At 42.0% G+C, this 21832-nt stretch overlaps 1 protein-coding gene across 1 annotated transcript in view; it reads left to right on the top strand.

Annotated features, from left to right (window-relative positions):
• LMAN1 (lectin, mannose binding 1) overlaps positions 1–21832 on the top strand; it is an 81242-nt gene that overhangs the window by 22576 nt on the left and 36834 nt on the right. Inside the window, exons 5-6 of the mRNA XM_033933529.1 lie at positions 2796–2895; positions 10402–10525. Coding sequence (XP_033789420.1) covers positions 2796–2895; positions 10402–10525 — 224 coding nt within the window. The remainder of the gene's footprint in view (positions 1–2795; positions 2896–10401; positions 10526–21832) is intronic.

A 21832-nucleotide genomic window follows, 5' to 3' on the forward strand; every position in this document is an offset into this window, starting at 1 on the left:
TTTTTAATGAGGAAACGGAATCTAAGGGAATGTTGTCTAGTACAAAGGCAGTGTCCAATGAGATGTCCTTTTTCCAAGGTAATAGCATAGATTTTGTTTTTTTGATATTTAAAGCTAATTTGTTAGTGGTCAGCCATTTTTTTATTGAGTCTAATTTCTTGTTGATTATTGATATTTCGTCTGGATTTCCTGGATCAATGGGGTGCAATAGTTGAATATCATCGGCATAAGCGAAAGATGTAAAACCGATAGATTGACAGATGTTTAGAAGTGGGGACAAAAAATATTGAAGAGAAGAGGGGAAAGAATAGAGCCCTGTGGAATTCCATATGAGGTTGAGAATGGTTTAGAGCAGGGTTGCCCAACATGTCGATCACGATCGACAGGTCGTTCGCTCAGGCGACCCCAGTCGATCGCACAGCAGGTTCCCTTCTTCCCTTCTCTTTTTTTCCCCTCCTGACTGGCCCGCCTCTTAAAGAACACTGGCCAATCAGAGTGCTGGAAGGGCGGGGTGAAGGTCGGTGGGGGACGGAGCTCAGCGCATCACAAGAAATAGAAGCGCCTGTAATGATTGAGGTAAGAGCGAGGCCTAATGCTGCCCGATATACAATTTTAAAAACCCCAATATCGGCCTCCCAATCAGTGGCGTACCGAGGTGGGGCGATCCGCCCCGGGTGCACGGCTTGGAGGGATGCACAGCCGTCCGGGTCCTCCTGCCCTTCTTTTCCACCGGTCTGCGCACGGGGCTCGCACCCGCCGCCCAAATGGTGCTGTTGGTTATCGCGAGACTCGCGGGAGTTGACGGCACCATTTGAGCGTCGGCGCGGGACCAGGCAGGCGCAAGCCCCGAGTGCGGACCGGGGGAAAAGAAAGGCAGGATGACCCGGACCTGGCCGGATGTGCACCCCTCCAAGCCGTGCATCCGGGCGGATCGTCCCCTTCTAAATCCACTTGTCTTTTATTCAGTTCAACTAATGAGCATTGTGACAGGCAGTTCTTGGAGGTATTTCTTTGTTTTTCTGTGCCTAAGTATTCTATTAATTTAACTTCCTTATTCCTGTGGGGATCTCCAAAGGGGACGAATGGGAGACGGCCGGTGGCTGGTGGTACTTTAGCAATTCTTACAGGTTGCCATTGGAGGGAGCTGTCTTCCCTCTGCCGTGGTCCTGCCCCTCCTCTAAATCAGAGACAGGCTTGGGGCAGAGGGAAGACAGCTCCTGAGGCCTATGGCAACCTGCAAGGATCGCTAAAGTACCAGCGATCCTCTCTGCAGACTGCTCTCTGCTGGAATTAGGTAAATGGATGTGGGGAGGGTAGGCCTTCGGGGGGGGGGAGGGGAGGGGATGCAGTCCTTCAAGGGGTAGTGCAGGCCTTCAGGGGGGGAGTCAACCTTTGAGGGGAAATGTGCAGACCTTCAGGGGGGGTCAGGCCTTCAGGGGAGGGGGGCTGTATAATAAAAAAATATTTGAACATAAATACAAAGTACACTCGGGGGGGATTTGAACATAAATACAAAGTACACTCGGGGGGGGTGTGTATATATATATATATATATATATATATATATATATATATATGTATATATGTTTAACATTTTTATTGTTGGTAGATCATTTTGACTTGGTCATTTTAAAAGTAGCTCGCAAGCCCAAAAAGTGTGGGCACCCCTGGTTTAGAGTGTTCATTGTTGAAATAGACTATTGAGGAGCGATTAGAGAGAAAAGATTCGAACCATTTCAGAACTTCATCACTGATGCCAATTGATTCAAGACGTTCTAATAAAAGAAAATGGTCGATAGTGTCAAAGGCTGCTGACAAATCGAGTGAGAATAGAACAACTGATTTTTGATGGTCTAAAAAAATAATGGATGTTGTTAATCATTCCAATTAGTGATAGCTCAGTACTGTAAAATTTCCGAAAACCAGTTTGATTCGGGTGAAGAACGTTCGAGGCCTCTACAAAGTCAGAAAGTTGATTAAAGACAAGTCTTTCGGTGATTTTAGCGAGAAAAGGAATATTGGCTATGGGTCGGTAATTCGAGATTTCTTCTGGACTAGTTTTATGGTCTTTTACTATGGGTGTAATGGTTGTTGTTTTCCAAGAGAGTGGGACATAAGCGGTGGTTAAGCTTTTGTGAACCAAAGAATGAATATATGGACCCAAACAGGAGAAAAATTTCTTCAAATATATTGGTGGAATAATTTTGGATTTAACTCCTTTAGGATTGGTTTTTTGAATAGAGAGATGGATATCTTTTATAGTGGGTGTATTGAATTTCCTGCATTTGGAAGTTGGAATAGATTTCGCTGAGTAATCATTTTCAATGCTGAACTGATTTTCATTGCAAAAAGCCCCTTTGTAAAGGAATCAAATGCAGGAAAAACAGCCATTGTAAGTTCATAACTTGTTAGGAATATATCATCATACCCTGTTCACAATAATAAGAAAATAAACCTTATAATTGGGTGACTTTTAGCAGAAGTTCTAATCATTTCAAGGACAATCTCCTATACCTCGGTTCAGATTAAGAAATGTGAGCCCTGCAGCATTACTGTTTTCTTTGTCAGGGCTGAGACTTTTCACACAAGAAATCCAAAGTAGTTCAAGTCTTGAGTCGGTCCAAATAAGGTAGTAAAGGAACAGACTTCAGAAAAAGGTAAGAAGCATGCAAGAGCTTCTCAGAGTTGAAGGGACAAAGCCACTATTTTGGAATTTATAAGTGGTTCTGTGAGTGACCTGGAACACCTCTTGCCATATTTTCGTTTTGATAAGTATAATCTATTGGTTTCCCTAGTGATGGTGAGACTCAAGCACTGGCATCCTGTCAGAGGGATTTTCGTAATACGCCTTATCCTGTCCGAGCCAAGATCACCTACTACAAGAAAACGCTGACTGTAAGTATGTTGTTAGCTTTGACATCATAAAGAGGTTACATAACTTTGCTGAATGCATCTGTCTTCATTCATTAAAGGGCACCTATGCATTTATTCAGTAGCAAATACTTATCTTCCTAGTTGTGGCATTAGGTTACTTGTAGCACTGGACACAAGAGTCCCCATTTCATAGACCTTAGAATCAGTTGAGCCAAGAAAATACACAGAACAGGAGAAACGGCTGTGATTCTACCTGTAACTTGCCTTCAGTTTTTGTACTCACAAGTAGACTCTGAACAAGCAGCTAGTTTTCAAAACTTGTATTTTTTTTTTTTTATTCGAGCAAACTTAAAATTTTCCCCCTCCTTATTGATAGCTATGTCAGTTTGAGGAAGATTATGGCTAAATGAAAAGTGAAGAGAAAAGCTGCCCTCAGTTCCTGAAACCTTTTGGTTTCTGCAATTTTTACTTGTTAAAGTTTATATTCATGTTCAGATGCTTTCATCCATGAATTAAAGGGAGGGTAAAACATGATGGCACCCACAGAAAAACAGTATCTGATCAATAAGGCCTCTTTAACAGAGTTATTTATTGATTGGTTGATTGAAATGTTTTCAGAATGGAGACAACTTTGTAAATGTTGATACCAGCTATTTCTTGCAAAGACATTGGTTCTCTACAATCCCCTTTTAAGCGAGAGTAAATGCACTGTAATTCAGCACATTCTGTCATTTCATCTCTGTTCAAAATGGGAGCGAGTAGTGACAAAGTTGTGCCCAAGATGGTGGTAGTGTCTGTGTCTTTAGATGTGTAGAAAATATAAGCAGTGGCTTGTTCAGGGAGAGAGTGGATCTGGGGCTGCATTTTTATACAGGCATTCAGTTTACCTTTTCAATGTATGCTTCTTGTAATCCAGAGTTTTGCTAGGTACAGCCATCTTGTACAAAATTGCAGCAGTTCACTTGATTGTACTATAGTTTTTAAAAAAGTTGTCTGGTTAGAGTACATGAAGAAACAGCTTACATCCTTATCTGTATACAATATTTTGTTAGTTTTGTTTTTTAGTTCATATTTATGTATCCAGGAATGTGTATAAACCTCATCCTTGTATTAGCTTTGACCCTACTAGTTTAAATGTAAAAAATTAATGTTAGCCCCAGCTTATATGTGTGAAAGTATAGTAATTTGCAGAGCTGTATATGGCACACATGCTGCTTGTGTACATTCCCGAGTGTCATTCAAGTAGATTAAAGTAAGGCTGCCAACTGAATCCACCTAGTGCAGGCGTAGGCAGTTCCGGTCCTCGAGAGCCAGAGCCAAGTCAGGTTTTCAGGATATCCACAATAAATATGCATGAGATAGATTTGTATCTCAAGGAGGCAGTTAATACAAATCCATCTCATACATATTCATTGTAGATATCCTGAAAACCCTGACCTGGCCCTGCTCTCGAGGACAGGAATTGCCTACCCCTGACCTAGTGCATGCTGTGACTTATAGTTATGAGTTCCCAATTGCATTCCCTAAGTAAAGCAAAAATGCAAATCTCTAATTTACAATTTCTGGGTCACTCTATGCCAGCGGTCTCAAACATGCGGGCCGCATGTGGCTCGCCAGGTTTTATTTGCCGACCGCGGTCTGGACGCGATCAACAGCATTTCTCTTCCCCTTTCCCTTCCTTTTGGAGCAGCAGCGTGTCTGGCTGGCTCGTTCCGTTCAAAGCCGCGGGTTGGCGGCTCTTCGCGCTATCCACTCCTGCATCGGAAGCCTCTCTGACGTCACAACATCAGAGAGGCTTCAGGCGCGGATCTCGCAAGGAGCCGCCACCCGCGGCTTTGAACGGAACGAGTCGGCCAGACACGCTGCTGCTCCACAAGGAAGAGAACGGAAGGGGAGGGGAAAGAGAAATGCTTCTGCTACATAGGGAAAGGGAGACCCTAGGGAAATGCTGCTGCTGCTGCTGTACAGGAAAAGGGAGAGGGAGGGGGAGGGAAAGGGGAAGAGAAATGCCTCTCCTGCACAGGAAAGGGGGAAGGGAAATGCTGCTTCTGTTGTTGCTGCACCCAATTGGGGAAAGAGGGAAGGAAGGAGAAGGGAGAGGAAAGGAACAAGAGAAGAAGCCAAGTTCATGGGAGGGAGAGAAGGAAAGGAGATCTCGGACCACGGAGGGGAAGGGAGAGATGCCAGGGCATGGGGGAAGGGAAGGAGACAGATGCCAGACCAGGGGAAAGGAAGGAAGGAGGGAGGGAGAGAAAGGAAGGAAAGAGATGCCAGACCATGGAAATAGGACGGAAGAAGAGAGAGATGGGAAGGGAAGGTAAGACATGGAAACGTAGATTTTGAAAAGAAAGCAGAAAAATTGAACATTAAGTTAATGCCAAAGATGGATGCAAGGCAGAAAGTGAAGACGGAGAGAAAAACAGTCAAAGGACAAGAAGGCCCTGGAAACAGTTGAAAGCACAGAAAAAAAAAGTCACCAGACAACAAAGGTAGGGAAAATGATTTTATTTTCAATATATGATTGAAATGTGCCAGTTTTGAGAAAGAAAAGATATTAAACTTTAAATGTGAGTGCTGCAGAAAAAAATAGAGTACTTGGAGGGCCTCTGAAAAAATAAGTTAATGTCTTATTAAAGAAATGACAATTTTGAATAAGGTAAAACTCTTTATAGTTTATATATCTTTCCTTTTAACTGTTAAAGGAAAATTTTATAAACTATAAAGAGTTTTACCTCATGCAAAATTATCATTTCTTTAATAAGACATTAACTATTTTTTCTGCGGCCCTCTCAAGTACCTACAAATCCAAAATGTGGCCCTGCAAAGGGTTTGAGTTTGAGACCACTGCTTTATGCCTCTCTAGGTTCAAGGTGACTTACAATTCAGGAGTTACACAGGATGTTTAGGTAATACAACAGTAAATGAGCTTAGACAGATGATAAGCAGTTAAATCCTTCATAATGGGCATTAGACATGCAATATAGTGGGCAGTATATTGGGCATTAGACATACAGTAGTTTCAATTGCAGTCCAGTTCAGCGAGTTAAAGGCAGACATATATTATGAGGAAGGTCATTAGTACTTAAATGATACAACTTGTTAAAACCAAGGACTGGATCAGCCTTCTTTGTAAAATCTGGGTCTAATTGGCAGCGTTAAAATTTGCAGGTAGATGAACATACTTTACATCGGCTTTAGAGCTTGTGAGAATTTGTGCATTGCTGGGATTGGTGCTGAGTGGTTGTATTTTATACAGCTACTAGCTGATGCCCCGGCGTTGCACGGGTATTTAATTATAGCAATAACACTGTAAATGGATTCAAATAAAGATACTTTATAGTGGTGAATGAAATTATTTTTTTACAGCTTAATAAAAAGTACAATATTCAAATTATAATGTGAAATATTTGACAAAATGAATACAATACAACAAACGCAAAACGTGATTATAAACAAAATTTTTAGTTTCACCTCCTGGAGCAAGAACATATAAATTCTTGGGTGAACCCACCCTTGAGCAAGCAACATAGAGTTGTGGGCCGCGGGACCCCCAGAACATATCACCCCAGGTAGTGAGGTATCTGCATACCAAGTTTCGTTCAAATCGGTCAAGCCGGTTTTGAATTACAGTGAGAATGGCAGCTTTTTACATTTTTTCCATTGACATGAATGGGTGAAATCTGATTTTCTGTTTGTAGCTCCGCCCACGTGTGCAGGTGGGCCGCGAGACCCCCAGAACATATCACCCCAGGTAGTGAGGGATCAGCATACCAAGTTTCGTTCAAATCGGTCAAGCCGTTTGTGAATTACTGTGAGAATGGCAGCTTTTTACATTTTTTCCATTGACATGAATGGGTGAAATCTGATTTTCTGTTTGTAGCTCCGCCCACGTGTGCAGGTGGGCCGCGAGACCCCCAGAACATATCACCCCAGGTAGTGAGGGATCTGCATACCAAGTTTCATTCAAATCGGTCAAGCCGTTTTTGAATTACTGCGAGAATGGCAGCTTTTTACATTTTTTCCATTGACATGAATGGGTGAAATCTGATTTTATGTTTGTAGCTCCGCCCACGTGTGCAGGTGGGCCGCGAGACCCCCAGAACATATCATCCCAGGTAGTGAGGGATCTGCATACCAAGTTTCGTTCAAATCGGTCAAGCCATTTTTGCGTGATCGCGGCACATACACACATACATACCTCCAATTTTATATATATATATATATATATATATATATATTTAAGCATCCTTCTTGCCTTTTTTATTTTCCACATAGGCATCCTATTATAAAGTTAAATAATTCAAAAATGTACTTTTTAGAAGAGAAAATGGGGCAGGACAGCAACATATATTTTAGCAGCTTTCTATAGGGTACATAAATAACCATTTTTCCATAGAGGGGGGGAAAAGAGGGGTTATGTGGAAAGGAAGGATGATCTGAAAATATGAGGACATATCTTTTTAAAGAGAGGATAATGGTATCCTGCCCGCAGAGGTGCTAGATGTTCACAATATGATTTAAGTGAGTTGAGAGGTTGGTTAAAACATACAGTGCTACCCAAAAGTTCAGGGAATGTGAACAGCACGCGTGCTAACTGGATATAATATGCCCTTCCACTGCTAGAGGTGTCTAGCAGTATGCTTTGTGAATTGGTGCACCAATAGGCGTGCAGCTGAGTAGATGCGTTGTTTATGTTCTCTGCGATTTTGTAAGGTTGTGTTTTAGTGACTCAGCGGATTTCAATATGACTGATTTTACTGAGCAAAGAATCTGCATCAAATTTTGTTTCAAATTTTGAAAAAAATTGCTGCCGAAACTAAACTAAACCTTGGGTTTATATACCGCACCATCTCCACGAATGTGGAGCTCGCACGGTTTACAGTAAGAAGGATGAGAGAGGAACTACAGTGGAGAGATTAAAGAGTTAGGTGTAAAGGGGGAAGGTGAGAGGCCTAAGAGGGGGGAATAGCCAGGTTTTTAGGTGTTTGCGGAAGAGTTGGAGGGAGCTTGAGGTTCGGAGAGGGGAGGTGAGGTGAGGTTATTCCAGATCTCAGTGATTCTAAAGGGGAGGGATGACCCAAGTTTGCCTACATGGGAAATACCTTTTATGGAAGGGAAGGATAGTTTAAAAATTTGGGAGGATCTGGAGGAAGTAGGGGTTGGGGAGTTCCAGGATAGAGGGATAACGGCAGGAAGGATGCCATGTAGGATCTTGTAGGCCAGACACGCACATTTGAAGTGGATCCTGGGGATTACTGGGAGCCAATGGAACTTAGACAGGAGTGGTGAGACGTGATCAAATTTGCTTTTCGCGAAAACAAGCTTAGCTGCGGCGTTCTGAATCCGCTGAAGTCTGTGGAGGCTTTTCTTGGTTAGGCTGAGGTAGATAGAATTGCAGTAATCCAATCTGGAGAGGATGATGGATTGTACTAGGACTGCGAAGTGTTTTTGGTGAAAATAGGGTCTGACTTTCCTTAACATGTGAAGGCTGAAGAAGCATTTCTTCACCAGGGATTGGAGATGTTCGTTGAAGGATAGAGAAGAGTCTAAGGTGACACCCAGAACTTTGCTTGAGAACTCGAGCTGTAATGGGGGGCCGGAGGACAATGGGATGGAGGAAGGTAGATGGTCTAATTTTGGGCCGAGCCAAAGGAGTTTTGTTTTGGACTCGTAGGCCAGACACGCACATTTGAAGTGGATCCTGGGGATTACTGGGAGCCAATGGAACTTAGACAGGAGTGGTGAGACGTGATCAAATTTGCTTTTCGCGAAAACAAGCTTAGCTGCGGCGTTCTGAATCCGCTGAAGTCTGTGGAGGCTTTTCTTGGTTAGGCTGAGGTAGATAGAATTGCAGTAATCCAATCTGGAGAGGATGATGGATTGTACTAGGACTGCGAAGTGTTTTTGGTGAAAATAGGGTCTGACTTTCCTTAACATGTGAAGGCTGAAGAAGCATTTCTTCACCAGGGATTGGAGATGTTCGTTGAAGGATAGAGAAGAGTCTAAGGTGACACCCAGAACTTTGCTTGAGAACTCGAGCTGTAATGGGGGGCCGGAGGACAATGGGATGGAGGAAGGTAGATGGTCTAATTTTGGGCCGAGCCAAAGGAGTTTTGTTTTGGACTCGTTTAGTTTCATATGCATTGTGAATGCCCAGGATTGGAGGTTCTTTATGCATGAGGATATGTTCGTGGAGAGGTTAGTGAGGTTCGAGTCGGTCTCAAGGAGGACGAGGATGTCATCAGCGTAAGTGTAAAGAGTTTCAAGGGGGGATAGTTGGAGTAGTTTCAGGGAGGACATGTAAATGCTAAAGAGGATTGGGGAGAGGGGTGAGCCTTGTGGGACACCACAAGTCGGGGTCCAGGGGGAGGATGAGATGCCGCTCATGTTAACCATGTAAGAGCGGGAGCGCAAGAATTTGGAGAACCAATCAAGAACTATGGAGCTAATGCCTATCTCGCAGAGTTGGAAAATTAGAATGTCGTGGTGGACAACGTCAAAAGCTGCGGAGAGGTCGAATTGAAGAAGGACAGCAAACTTGTTACGAGAATGCAGTTGCTGAACCTTAGAGATTAGAGAGGCCAATAGGGATTCAGTGCAGAAGTTGGGTCTGAAGCCATATTGGTAAGGTAAGAAACCCATCATATGCTCCAGGAAGCCTTTGGAGATAATGCCATGTGTTAAAGCAAAACCTTTCTTTGGTGCAAACGCTTCAAGGACAGACGGACGGACATCTGTCCACGACGATGACCGTTCCAGACGACTGTCAACAAGCAGAACACCGGAAACCATAGGAAATGTTTGTGAGACTATCCTTACAGATCATAAGCAAACTATCTACGATGTTTGTGAGATACGACAAGTCACATGGGATAGTTCAGCAAATTTTGTCGGACGACAGTCATATGGAACACATTTCTGTGAAATTTGTGCTAAGACTGCTAACCAGTGAACAGAAGGCCCATCGCATTTCTGTCTGTTCAGACCTTCCAGAAATAGTAAAGTGGCCTTGCCCCCTACGATTTTTTTTTCCTATTCCCCAAAATGAAATTACGACTGAAAGGGTGCCGTTTTAACACGATTGAAGAGATCCAGGTAGAATCGCAGGAGGTCCTCAAGGCACTCGCCCAAGATGAATTCCATAGATGCATGGAAAGTAGGAAAAACGCTGGGATCGCTGTATACATTCTCAAGGGCATTACTTCAAAGGAGACGGTAGAAAGTAGGAGTTTTGGTAAGGAATTTTTTATTTTATTTTATTTTTTTTTTAAACAATTGAATTCCCCGAACCTTTGGGTAGCACCTTGTATGTGTAATAGTGGGAGGCCAGAGCATCGATTTGTGTGCTCATCTAGTGAGACAGTGACAAGACTGATTTGAATAAGGAGCGAGCCTAAAGGCTGTCAAGGTTCAACTATCTGCCAGAGCAGATTAAATCGAACAATCTGGAGAAACTAGATCCTTTATCTGCAGGCATTTACTCCATTACTGCATATTCAATGTTTCTGAATAGTACCTTTGTTTTAGGTGATGATGAACAATGCATTTACTCCCAATAAAGAAGACTATGAATATTGTATGAAAGTGGATAACCTGATTATCCCGAATCAAGGTTACTTTGGAATATCTGCAGCAACAGGAGGACTTGCAGGTGATCTTTAATATCCATATTTCTCTTTTGACTATATTTTGTTAACGGCTGTTACCCCAAAAAGTTTGTAAAATGTTTTTCCTTGTATTTGTGTGGTCTTGGCACTGCAAGAAAATAGGTAAATTGTGTTTTAAACTAGAGAATGACACGGGGAAAAAATCTGTCCCCGTCACCTCCCCGGCCCACCATCCTCTGCTCCGCCCCATCACCGCCGTTCCCTTCACCTCACCGTCACCGCCATCCCTTTCACCGCCCCGTCACCGCCACTGCCATCCCATTCACCGCCCTGTCACCGTCCCTGCAGCATCCATATAAGCCTTAGTACTGCAATATTTAGCTTATTCCTTTCTTATAAATCAAAGTTCTGGCTGCTGAACTAGAGAAAGAGATGTTCAGCTGGCAGGGCTTTGTTTATAAATTTTTATCAACACAACTAATATACTACTTTATCCTAAAGCAAAAAATAAATAAATAAATAGAATTTTTTTTTCTACCTTTGTTGTGTGGTTTCTGCTTTCCACAGCTTCTCATTCAATTCCTTCCATCCACTGTGTGTCTTCTCTCTGCGTCTTCCATTTGCTGTTACTGTGCCTCTCCCTTCACCCCCAATTGGTCTATCACCCATCTTCTTCCCTCCGCTCCCCCATAGTCTGGCATCTGTCTTCTTCCCTTCCAGCGTCTTCTCCCCACTCTGCCTTCCACATTTCCCTTCAGGGTCTGTTCCTCTCTATCCTCTTTCAATGTCTGTTCTATTCCTTTCCACCACCACCCTTCCCTCCCAGAAGGCTTACCATCTACTGGACTTGAATTGCAACTTGTCTTGAATTGGGGTTTAGAAAGATGAGGGAATAATCTAAAGCTAACCCTGCCCCCCCCTCCAACCTGAGCCACTTTACCTCCCTGAAGTTTACAATCCAAATATGGGCTACTTGCAATAAGATTCTCTCTCCTAGCAGAAGATGTGCTTATTTTGTGTTATCTTTCCCATTACTGTTAAAATGATATTGGCTAAGGGCTCAACACTATAATCCACATTTGATTTTCAGCTTGTTGGACAAGATTTCAGGAGATAAACACTTCTCTTGCCTGCAGGGAGGTATGAGGGGAATATGAGAGCTCTGGGCATAAGAGGATAAGGTTAGGTTTCTGGGGTTCAGGCAAGCTTGTTCTGTCATGATCATTATTTTTCATGAACAGCTGTCTTCAGGTTTGTTTCACTATATATAAAGGATAAAACTCAGTATACGAGGCCCTTAATCTATGCTTTAACACGGTAATGGGCTCCTAGTACTTCTCTTCCTTTCTCTCAGCCTCCTTCTTATCTCCACTCCTCTGTCTCCTAGTGAGCTCCATCAGAAACTTGAGCCTATGGAGGAATCAAATGCTCATAGAGGCTTGTGGGATCAGGAAGAGATAAGGAATTAGGGAGGGATTTGGGAGCTATTTTAATGCCATGACTCCCATGCTAAGTCTCCCCCTTCCAACCTTTTTTGCAGGTTCAGAAGTTAGCTTGCCGGCTTTCTTTTTCGGTGACCCGCACGCTTTCAAAGAGCCACACACGCGCGGCTGCTCAAAGTTCAATCTTCTGCAACTTCCTGTTTCCGGTTGAGTCAGAGCAGAAGATTGAATACTGAGCAGCCGCGCGTGTGCGGCTCTTTGGAAAGCTTGCAGGTCGCCGAAAAAGAAAGCCGGCAAACTAAGGTGAGGTGGAGAGAGGAAGCTGGTTAAATGATCGATCGGACGGGCGGGTGGGGGCTGCGGGGACCGCGCGATCCTTGATGCCTCACTGCGGAGACAAGACAAGACCATTCACCGCTCCACGGGACGGTGAATGGCTTGTCCCCATCCCCGCAGCGACTGCTATTTTTCATTCCCCGTTTTGGCGGGTTACCTGCGGCTAATCGCGGCTAGCCGCAGGTAACCGCCACCATGTCATTCTCTATTTTAAACCTAACTAGAAGCATGAGAAAGCAGCTACATATATACATTTCTTTATCAATGTAATGCAAATTGTATGCTGTTCTCTTGTGTGGATTTTTTTTTTTTTTTTTTGTAGTTTGTGATTGTATTTTTGCATGTTGACATAGTGTACCAGAGATCCAATTAGGAATCTCCTACCGAGGGATGGGGAGCAAAAATAATAAGTGGAGCTGCATGCCACCTTATCCTGAGCATCTTGAAATGTGCCCCACCCATCCTCCTTGATAGGCCTACTGGTGCTCCAATTATCTATTACCACTTCTCATTCCTAAATCCAGTACATTGAGTCACTGGCTCATGTAGATCATTATGTTCTTGGATTGCCAACATTGCAGTTGGTGTGTACTGTTGCAGCAGGCCAGTCCTATGCATGATCCTCGCGTGTCACTGCAGTGCAGCTGAACAGTGGGCAGGTGGGTTGCTCTCTATATACTCCTATGCATGCAGTAACCGCTGACGTAAACAAACATGAGACATATAAATTTTCTCTAACAGGCAGTTGGATATATGAGACTCAGTTGATGATCTTACTCCTTGTGTGCTGATTTCTGAATTGCATGAATTTCATAACCAGTGGCTTACCTAGTGGGGCGGAAACCTGGTGTTGAGCACCACCTCCTTCAGACAGTGGGAGGGTGCATGGATCAGTCCTGTAAGCATTAAAGCAGCCAGATCGATTCACGTGTCATCACAAACAATCGGCAATCTCCGTCAATTTCAGGTTGTACGAACCGCATGGAGAGTTACTAGAAATCGGGTCTAGAGAGCCAGGACCGGTTTGGGGTACTTGCGGTTGGAAGTTGCTGCCGGATGCCCGGTTCCAACATTCAGAGGCATCGGTCGGGGGCTTTTTTCCCCCGTGGACTTGTAAGTCTTGCACCAGTTTGCTTTGACCTGACCAATGGCACCTCCCTCCTCCTCCCCCCCCCCCCCCGTCTTGGCTCCCCATGTCCCAGCTCTCTCAGTGAGTGAAGGTGGCTGCCGCTGCCGGCCCAGCGCCCGCAGCCCCGCCGTCATCTTGGCGTTCCAGGAATCGAGAGGCGGTAGGAGGAGAGGAGCGCGAGCGGAGCCGCAACGCTCACATTACCGAGCGCTCCAGAGGGAGACGGCTGGAGTTCGCAGAGGATCCTCCACCTCCTCTGGGGGTGAGTGACGGCGAGGGGGGAGTTGCTCCGTATTGTGGCCTTCCTCTGTGTTCGAAAATCTAATTCGGCATGGAGGCACACCTCACAGCGCCAGGAATCACGCAGTTTCAAGAGCGCATGCGCACTCTAGGGTTTTATTATTATAGATTAGTAAGGCACACACGCAGTAGTAGGACAAATTCTGTTTGCAATATGAAATCTAGCATATGAGTAACATAACAATAACTTGTTACAACAGTAGGAAAGGTTTTTTGGGGAGGGTGTTTTTTTTTTTTTTTGACAATTCTTTATCAAAACAAAAAAACACTACCTGTGATTGTGGCCAGCGGTACCCCAATGATGGATCCAGCGGTTTAATTCTACTTAACATCAACTATGCAATTTCCTCTGAGTTCTCTGTCTACTCAAATCAATACCAGACTTGATATCTCAGAATGTGCCAATAAGTTCTTATCTCACCATGCTATGTAATGAAATACATATATTGCATAATCTGCTAAGTTAAGCACACTAATCTCATGTTTTATATTACTGATTAGGTGTGGACTTTGTTAGTTGCTCCACATGTGTTATTCTTCCGTGCTCACAGGAGCACCCTTAAAATATTTTAAAATATGCATGATAGTATGGTTTATTCCTTTCATGACCATACATTATGCTGACATTACTGGGTTTTTTTTCTCTCTTAATTTCATGCTCTTTCTATTTTTCCTCTTAGACAGGAGTGTCTACTTGATCTTACAAATACATCAACTATTTTTTCTCGACAGAGGAGATATATTCTATGTTTCACCAATACATATCATTCACTATGGTTGATTTACATGTTTTTTCCTTTAATGTGAATGGTCTGAACCATCCCATTAAAAGAAAAAAGATAGCTAATTATGTGTCCAACAAACACCCAGATATAGTCTTCTTGCAAGAAACTCATCTCCCATTCTCTGCCGCCACGAAATTCCAACTAAAGGGATTTTCCACTCACCTATATTCCTCCGCAACTCATAAAAAGAAAAATGGTGTTTCAATATTTTTTAATGATAAACTCTCTCCTATTATTCATTCATTAAAAACAGATACGGAGGGAAGATGGTGTCTGGTACATGCTGCGTTGCACTCAGTGGATTTTGTTTTTCTCAATATATATGGTCCGGTTAAAGATCACCCGGATTTTTTAAAAGATATTCAGCTGGCGCTGATTGAATTTGCTTCTTGTTCTCTGATATTGGGAGGGGATTTTAATCAAACCCAAGACTTGTATATTGATAGATCTTCTTCTTGTAAACCCTCCAAATCCAAGTCTTTCACAGCTCTTCAAGCTCTAAATGATGCCTTTTCCCTTGTGGACCCTTGGCGATTACTTCATCCGAAAGGTAGAGAATACACACATTTTTCACCACCACATAATACCTATTCGAGAATTGATTTCTTTCTCCTATCCTCTTCTCTCGTTCAGGATCTTAGCAATGCTATTATACATCCAATCTCTCTCACGGATCATGCTGCCATCTCTTTATATATCTCTATCTCGGCTCCACGCAAAGAATCTCCCTCTTGGCGGCTAACCAACACCTTACTCTTAGATGAGGAAACTGTTGAAAAAATTAATTCTTTCACAGTGGAATTTTTTGAAAATAACTCTAAAGATCCTGAAGTTTGTCCTTCCATTGTATGGGAAGCATACAAAGCAACCCTTAGAGGTAAATTGATAAAAATTGCCTCTTGGAAAAAAAAACCAATCCATGATAAAGGAAAAAGAATTAGAAAATTCTATTAAAACATTAGAACTACAACATATGTCTAATCACCTACATGACCCAACTATTCTCCAAAGTATCCAAAAACTTAAATACGAATATAATACTTTAGTCTCATGTACAGCCAGGCGTGATATCTTCATTTCCAATTCTGGTCATTATATGGGAGATAATCTTATGGGTCGGCCTTTGGCCAGATACCTTAAAATTAAATCCAAAAGACTACATATCGCGTCTATTCAAGATCCATCAGGTCAATTAGTCAAAACCAGATCTTTAATTTCTTCTCAATTCGAAAATTTTTATGCTTCATTATACCAATCCGAATTTGCTGGTCCTGAATCAGATATAGACTCCTTTCTTTCTTCCTTAACTCACCCGACCATATCAGATTCTGTTAAATTGGAACTAGATTCTCCGATAACCATATCAGAAATAGAAGCTGCCATATCTTCCCTACCGGCTGGGAAAGCCCCCGGCCCGGATGGCTTTACTAACAAATTCTTTAAACAATTCCGCACCATCTTAGCTCCTCATCTACTTAATTATTATGACTTCCTCCATTCCACTCCAGATAAACAATTTAATTTCACTGAAGCCACCATTGTAGTAATTCCTAAGCCTGACAGGGACGCCACCTTGGTTAAAAACTTCCGCCCTATCTCCCTCCTTAATTTAGATTACAAAATAATGGCAAAATTACTTTCATTAAGACTTACCAAAGTGATTCCATCTCTTATACATAAAGATCAAACAGGGTTTATTAAACAAAGATATATAGGAGATAACCTGCGCCTCTTTCATCATATTAACGCTCATGCTAAAACAATGTCAGACCCTATAATAGGCCTAGCTATAGATGCTGAAAAAGCCTTTGATCGAGTGGAGTGGCCTTTCCTTTTCTGTGTCTTGAAATGGTACAATTTTGGCTCATTCTTCATGAAATGGATAGAAACACTATATCACTGTCCCACTGCCCGCATCTTGATTAATAATTCTTTATCCAATAAATTTTCCCTTAATAGAGGCACTAGACAGGGCTGCCCTCTCTCACCACTGTTATTTAATTTAGTGTTGGAACCTCTTCTCTCTGCTATTCGACAAAACCCCTTAATTAACGGTATCCCCTCATCTGATCGAGACTTCAAATTAGCAACATATGCCGATGATGTTTTAATTTTTCTTAGAAATCCTCTATCCTCTCTTCCTCATCTTATACATATTATCAAACAATATTCCCCCCTCTCTGGATATTCTGTCAATTGGGAGAAATCAGAAATCTTTCCTTTGAATGATAACATTCTTCAATCAGATTTGGCTAATTTTCCATTCTCATGGTCACATGAAGCTGTGAAATACTTGGGAATTTTAATACACAAGGATCCGGTTCTTGCTCAAGATCTCAATATATCTAAAGTAAAAAATTTAGTTCTTAATACTACATCTCGATGGTCTCCACTTTTTTTTATCTTGGTGGGGTAGAATATCATCCATCAAAATGACTCTAGCACCTCAAATTAATTACATCCTCTCTATGCTTCCTCTTCTATGCCGGAAGTCGTTTTTCCATTGGCTAAATAGGAAACTATCTGAATTTATTTGGAATAAGAAAAAACCTCGAATTGCTTTAGCCAAGCTGAAGGCCTCTAAGATTAATGGTGGCCTTAACTTTCCAGATTTCTGTCAATATTATATTGCTTCACTAGCTAAATATGGAGCTTACTGGGTTACTGACTCATCTCCTCAAGACCCTCCTGCTTGGTTTGAAATGGAGTGCTTTTTATGCAAACCTTTACACATTTCCTGCTTACTAACGATATCAATACCCAGACATTTGAGAAGGTACTCTCTGTTGAATTCAACGCAGCATGCTCTTCATCATTTAGACAAAATAGCTGAGATCTCAGTTAGTGTTAGCCCACTCATGTCTCTTTGGAACAATACCAAAATTCAAAATCAAGGCAAATCCCTTTCATGGAAACGGTGGCAGCGGGCAGGTATATGGTTTGCCCAGCAGTTGTTTACTCTTACAGCGTCAGTTCCTTTTGATATACTCTGTTCCACATACCTGCTTCCCTCTTCTGTTTATTCACAGTGGCTCTCACTCATTGAAGTGCTGTCTTCTGTACATATACGCTTTGACTTCATGACTTCCAAAAATACTATCCGCCATTGGTCTTTATTGACTTTATCAAAAGGAAAAGCTATATCTTTTTTCTATAATATTTTGAGAGATCACTCCTTCACTTTTTCACCTCAATCTATGAAACACTGGGATATTATACTCACCACTCCGATTTCTGACATTGATTGGGAACTCTTTTGGTCTTCAACAAACTGCCTGCTTTTATCCTCTAGAGTTTCACAGTCAATGTTCTTTGTTATGTGGAATGCAATATGGACCACACTTTGCATGTGGAAAGCCAACTTAAAGGAAGACTCTGTTTGCTGGAATTGTTTGAAAGAGGAGGGATCTCTTGATCATATGTTTTTTCATTGTACTTTTGTCCGCTCTTTTTGGACCCAAGTTTGGAACACCATACAATCTATCACTAATTGCTCAGAAGAGATTTCTATGGACACTATAATACTTCGATCTCAACATCCCTGTTTCGCGCAATCAAATTGTCCTCCTAAACTCATCGATACCATGTTTGTGACTGCTCTCATGCACATTCTGAAAAATTGGAAATCATCTTCATTATTAGACTATACGTTTTGGTGGAACTCTTTATGTATGTATCATAGATTTGAATCGTATGCATATGATAATAAAATTACACTCCGAACCTCCATGAATTTGAAAGGCAAAAAATCACCATGGTCATTTTTGGATTCATATGTACGCTCAACTTTGTAGACACTCCTGTCTTCCCTTCTTTTTTTTTTTCTTTCCTTTCTTTTTAATCTCTATTTCTGTTCTCCTTCATCTTTTCTTCATACAGTCTCCTCGAACAATTCCATTACTTTGAGGTTTTCTTACTAGAATGAATCTCTACAGTTAAATATATATTTGTAGATCCTGTATACACAATGCTGCATATTATTTTAATGTATTTGAATTGCTCCCTGTAATTTTCAAAATACTCAATAAAAATTTATTGAACTAAAAAAAAAAAAAAGACAATTCTTTATAAATCATTGGAGTGGATCCTGGGATATAGCATATAAGAGATTTAGTCAAGTTGGTTTAGGGTTAGGAGTTATCTTTATGGGCAGTGAAAAGTGTGTTTTAACCGCTTTCCTATTTACTGCCCCTCCCCTCTCCTGATATCTCTTTATTGCATGTATGTCGCACTGAATAGTTTCTGATCATTACACAATTTTTGTAAGTGATATTGCTGAAGGGCTGTCTAGTAAGATTGTGAGTGATACCAAAATCTGCAATAGAGTAGACGTCCCTAATGGTGTGGATAACATCAGGACGACCCTAGGAAGCCTGAAGAATGTTCTGAAATTTGACAACTAAGATTTAATGCTAAGAAATGCAAGATCATGTATTTGGGCTGCAAAAACTCGAAGGAACAGTACAGTTTAGGGATGAAGAATTTTTGTTCACGAAAGAGAAGCAGGACTTGAGTGTGATGGTATGTGATGATCTTAAGGTGGAAAAAACAAAAGGAATTGACCCCAAAATATTCATAAAGAAGAAAATCCAGAGGAAACCCCCCAAAACTTTGTGGAGTGACAATGTTCCTAAATGGACTTTATTTGAAAGTGTCAAAGTTCCAAAGGTACACTGAAATCATCCACATAAAATAATTTCATCCACGTGAAAATAAATCATCCACATAAGAGCCTTAAAGGCCCTAGTCTGCTAGGGATACAGGACCCAACACGGTCCGCGTTTTGACAAAAAGTCTTCTTCAGGGCCTTTCCAATGCAAGCAGTGTCTCACTTCCGGCTCACCACACAATTGTTTCCCATGTACTCACCTTTTATAGGACCCCCAGGGACCCCTGAAGAAGACTTTTTGTCGAAACGCGGACCGTGTTGGGTCCTGTATCCCTAGCGGACTAGGTCCTTTAAGGCTCTTATGTGGATGATTTATTTTCATGTGGATTAAATTATTTTATGTGGATGATTTCAGTGTACCTTTGGAACTTTGACACTTTCAAATAAAGTCCATTTAGGAATATTGTCACTCCAAAGAGGTTTTTTTTTTGTTCTCTCATAATGCCGTTTTACAGGGCCATGGTGAGACCTCATCTGGAGTACTGTGTGCAAATCTGGAGGCCACATTACAGTAAAGATGTGCGCAGAATTGAATCAGTTCAGCGGACGGCCACCAGGATGATCTCGGGGCTCAAGGGTCTCTCGTACGAAGAGAGACTGAACAAATTGCAGCTCTACACTCTTGAGGAACGTAGGGAGAGGGGAGACATGATCGAAACATTTAAGTACCTCACGGGACGTGTCGAAGTGGAAGATGATATTTTCTTTCTCAAGGGACCCTCGGCCATAAGAGGGCACCCGCTCAAACTCAGGGGCGGAAAATTTCATGGCGACACCAGAGAGAGTGGTTGATCATTGGAACAAGCTTCCAGTGCAGGTGATCGAGGCAGACAGCGTGCCAGACTTTAAGAATAAATGGGATACCTATGTGGGATCCCTACGAGGGTCAAGATAAGGAAATTGGGTCATTAGGGCATAGACAGGGGGTGGGTAAGCAGAGTGGGCAGACTTGATGGGCTGTAGCCCTTTTCTGCCGTCATCTTCTATGTTTAATTGGCGTGAGGGGTAAATTTTCCAAATTTTTACAGGTATCGCCAAGCTTTTATTTTGCGTCAGGGTATGTATTGGATCCTTCCTGAACTCATGGAGAATCTGCCGGATAGACTGATATTGGAAAGTCATCTTATGGCCTCCATTACGTCTTAGCCATATTCTGAGTACCAAGCGTCCTAGAATATACAAGGACAATAGTATTCTTCTTTCCACCTGGAATACATTAAGATTTATTAATACTTTAACTCCTATTCCAATACAACAATCCACGTGTCAATCCCTATGGTTAAATTCCAAGATACAAATTGGCGAGTATAAAATCCTCTGGAAACACTGGTTGCAGGCAGACATACATACTTTAGATGATGTAATTCAGAATGGGAAAATGGTAAATTTATTACAATTGCAACAATCATTTGGCATTTCAAAATCTCAGGGTTATAAATGGTTGCAGTTAAAACAGGCCATTCAGAAAGGGGTCCTTGAGTGGCGTAACTTAAAAAATCAGTATAACTTGCCAGGCCTATGTTTCCAGACAGATTTGCAAGGGCACCAGGCCGCCAAGTGGTACAAACTAATATCTGAATATTTGACTAAAAAACCTAAAACAAGCCTAAAAGACATTTGGAGCATTGAAACAAAGCAGCATATTTCTGCTACGCAATGGCCACGGATTTGGACTTGGAGAATGAGATGTACAGCGTCAGCATCTGAGACAAACTTGGATTTTTTGTGGGTTTTGGTTTTTTTGTTATATAGAATTATTTTGGACCCCAGTTCGTTTACAAAAGTTGGATAGTTCAAAGTCTAATAGATGCTGGCACTGTCATCTTGATGTAGGGACACTGGATCACTTGTTGTTCTACTGTCCATTGATACTCAACTTTTGGAAATCAATTTGGGGTAAAATCAACAGGATATTGGAGGCTCCTATTCCACTGTCTTATGACATTGTTTTATGACATTGTTTGTTTTATTTGGGACTTTTTGAAACCTAAGAGTCTAATTGATACAAAAAAATAATAGACTTCTTCTTATTATGACGGAGGTGGCCATGCAGTTAATAACGAGAAATTGGAAGAATTGGGACAGATTGAACTTTACTTTTTGGTGGGAAACTCTGTCAATATTATAGATATGAAAGAATGAATGCTGAACAATAAAAGTTTAAAGAAACATGGGGTCCATTAACGGCATTTGTTAAAACTAATTAATCAAATAAACCTTTAATTCCTAATTGATTTCAACACATCCAGAGAGGGAGGGGGAATGTACTTTGTATTAATATTTGTTTGGCTATAAGTGATGTTTAATGTATTTGATTGTTCAGTGGAACCTTAGTTTACGAGCATAATTTGTTCCAGAAGCATGCTCATAAACCAAAGCGAGTTTCCCCATAGAAATGAATGGAAACTCGCATGATTTGTTCCCCCCTCCTCGAGGCCACCGGTGCTGCTTCCTTACCCCCCACCCTCGAGTCCACCGGTGTTGCTCCCCCCTCCCCCCAAGAACTGGCATCGCCCTCCGCCAGCGAATGTCCCCCTGAACTGGGTTTGCCCCGCTCCCCCCACGATCCGGCATCCCACCCCCACCCAAACGCCATCCCTTAGCCCACTTTGGCATCAGCACCAATGCACAGAACATGCCGGTGGCCAAAGATCCTCCCTCTTGGCTGGGCTGGGCTTTGAGCATTTACG

This window comes from Geotrypetes seraphini, chromosome 1, assembly GCF_902459505.1.
Source record: "Geotrypetes seraphini chromosome 1, aGeoSer1.1, whole genome shotgun sequence".
NCBI classification, from domain to species: domain Eukaryota; kingdom Metazoa; phylum Chordata; class Amphibia; order Gymnophiona; family Dermophiidae; genus Geotrypetes; species Geotrypetes seraphini.